Source organism: Manduca sexta, unplaced genomic scaffold (assembly GCF_014839805.1).
Source record: "Manduca sexta isolate Smith_Timp_Sample1 unplaced genomic scaffold, JHU_Msex_v1.0 HiC_scaffold_732, whole genome shotgun sequence".
In the NCBI taxonomy this organism is placed as follows: domain Eukaryota; kingdom Metazoa; phylum Arthropoda; class Insecta; order Lepidoptera; family Sphingidae; genus Manduca; species Manduca sexta.
In genome coordinates, this window is record NW_023595553.1 from 2,999 (window position 1) to 5,676 (window position 2,678).

At 59.5% G+C, this 2,678-nt stretch overlaps 1 protein-coding gene across 1 annotated transcript; it reads right to left on the reverse strand.

The window, feature by feature from the left end:
• Window positions 1–382: 382 nt before the first annotated feature.
• On the reverse strand, window positions 383–1,767 carry LOC119193578 (predicted GPI-anchored protein 58; the record flags this gene model as incomplete). The annotated part of the gene is made up of 2 exons (XM_037447226.1): window positions 1,451–1,767; window positions 383–923 (listed from the first exon to the last, which is right to left on the reverse strand). Coding segments are annotated over exons 1-2 (858 nt in total), but the record flags the coding sequence as incomplete, so codon positions are not given.
• Window positions 1,768–2,678: the final 911 nt, after the last annotated feature.

Below are 2,678 nucleotides of genomic sequence, written 5' to 3' on the forward strand. Positions count from 1 at the left end.
GGGGGTCGAGAGGTATGCAATGCAGGGACCTTTTGTAGTAAATGAGAGTGCCACCTTTAGGGCCATCGGTGCGATCGTTTCGCACGAGATTGAAATTGGGGAGTTTGGGACTGCGTTGGGAGGGTTTGAGGAACGTTTCCTGGAGGAGGAAGACGTCCAATTTATGATCGCGAGCAAAGTCTGAGAGTTCGGCTCGTTGGCCGCGTATACCATTAAGGTTGAAAAAGCCCACTCTGAGGGAGCGAGGCTTGAGTCGCGATGGGTTATTTCCGTTTGGAGAAGCCATTACGGAGAGAAAATGGATTCCATAGTGAGGCTGGAATATGCGCTGTTGCGCGTTATAAATTTGGGCGAAAAGGACTGAGTCAGAGCGACCCAGTGCCTTCATTTTGGACGAGCAGTCGTGGATCAGCGCGTGGAGTTCGATAATCTCTGGGGAAACCAGAGAGAATGAAGAAGCCGCGCCGCTAGACGACGGAGTCGCCGCCACCTGGGGTTTGGATGGTGCGGGAGCCTTCGACTTGACTACCTTGGAAGAGGTAGCCTTGGAGGTCGAGGGCGTTGGGACGGGAGCGGGAACAGTGGCCGCCGCTGCTGGTGTTGTGGCCGGGGTGGCGGGAGATCCTCCGGGAGAACCACCGCCCTGGGCCTGGGGACGCGAGTCGGCACGTACCGTGGCGGGAAACCACGGGTTACGTGTCGGGGCTGGGGCCAAAACAATTTTTTCGGCCTGAGGGGCCTTGGCCTTAGGGGCCTGATTGGTCCTATAATTGGACTTGTATTTGGGTGCCCGTGGGCACCCGGTAATGGCCGGATGGCCAGATTGCCGGCAGTTGGTGCACGAAGGCGGCTCCGTGCACTGGGACCTATCTTTCGGACGCGGGCACTCAGACGTGCCGTGCTCGCCGAGGCACTTGACGCACCTGGCGGGAGGCGACAGCCACGCGAGTTGTGGCCATACTTCTGGCAGTTGTGACACTGCGCAACCTCGCTAGTCTTATGTGGGGTCTCGACGGTGAAGCCGCCAAGGCCCGAAATGTCGCGAAGCTCGTAAAGAGCTTTTACGTCCGCGGGGTAGCCAAGATGGCGAGGACCATCTCGTACTGTATGCCACGTCGTGACAATCGCGATTTACGGTGCATCCGGTGCACCTCTAGGGCTGCGATGCCCTTGGCCGGGAGGCCTTGTTGGACCTCGGCGGCCGACATTTGGCGGGTATGCCACGGATGACGTACCTATAGCGGCGCTCGTCCGGGAGCGCAAAGGTGTAATAATGATAGCGTTTGCTATCTAGAAATTTGGTCAACTCGCGGTGGTCGCTAATTGACCCGGGCTGGAGGGACAGTAGTTTTTGGCCACTGTTCCAGGCATTGGGCGGGATTTTAATGCCCCACGGGTGAGAGCATCAAAAAGGACTGAAGGGAGGCCCTTCGGGAAGTTGTAGGTTGACCTTTGGTGGCTTTTTAGGCCCCTTGGGTTGGGTCGGTGGCGACGAATCCGTCGAGCTAGCGGGCGCGGGCTGGGAAGCCGCGGGTTTTGCTTAGGCGCGGAAGGCGCGGACGGCGCAGAAGGCGCTTGGGAGGCAGGAGCGTCTGAGCTACGCTGCTTCTTCCTGCGCCCGTTCCTCACGGTCGTGAAGCCGTCGTCGTCGAGGTCCGACGACGCGGCCCCAGACCACGATTCGCAGGGGTCAGGGGAAACAGCTCGCTTGGACGCGCAAGCGACGGGGACAGCGGAAAGCTGGGGTGCGCCTGGATCGGAATCCATGGCGAGGTCGGGATCGACGGCGTCGGCCGGGCTCCCGGGCGGACTAGATCCGTCCGAGGACCCGGACGACTCCGACGAGTCCCGAGGGAAGCGGGTGACTCAGGTGAGTCAATAGAGGACGCGGGTGAAGCGGGCGACTCCGGCGAGTCAGGCACCGCACGGGGGTTTCGTTGGCGACCAATATCGAGCGCACGTATGAGCTGAATATTGGGTCGTCCCTAATGTAGGAGGCGAGGGCTGTCAGCATGGCGTGTTTTGCCTTGTTGACATCCGACGCTGGCTCGTCAGTGTCCATAGGCCTAGATTCTGCCATTGCGGGCGAATCCGGGCCTAGGGGCATGAAATAGAATGAATGAGGGCCGCGAGTGGGTTCGGGACCCGGGTGCGTTCCGCCTGGGAAAGAACCCACAAGAAACCAGGCGGCTATCGCACTGTGAACGAACGCGTGACTAAAAAGTACGTACAAACGTCCCCGGGTGGGTGTGCCCGGGGTTGTGTGCGTGAGTGACCCTCCCCCGCCGGGTGTAGGCGAGGGGATGTACTTAAAATTAGGTGTGCCCTAAGCTTGTCTCCCTTTGCCAATCTTAATGTGCGAAAGGGTTCCCTAACAAGCCGTGCGACGTAAACGGTATTGGACCTTTTAGGGGTCCGCACGCTCAACCGTCACACGGGATGGAGTGAAAGGGATAGGGTAGGGGTTTGGGAAGGGGAGATATGCGGGGGGAAACTGTGGTGTGTCTCCACAGCTTCCTTGTCCGCACCCGTCCGGCTTCGCTTTAGCCCTGAGGGGCGCAGCGCGGGCCGGAGTCACCGCTAGCTCGGCTTGTTATCACCGTTAGGTTTACCACCGAGCTAACCCTGAAGGGGCAAAATTGTCGAGAAACGATACAGAAACGGGTTTGACCCTGTCC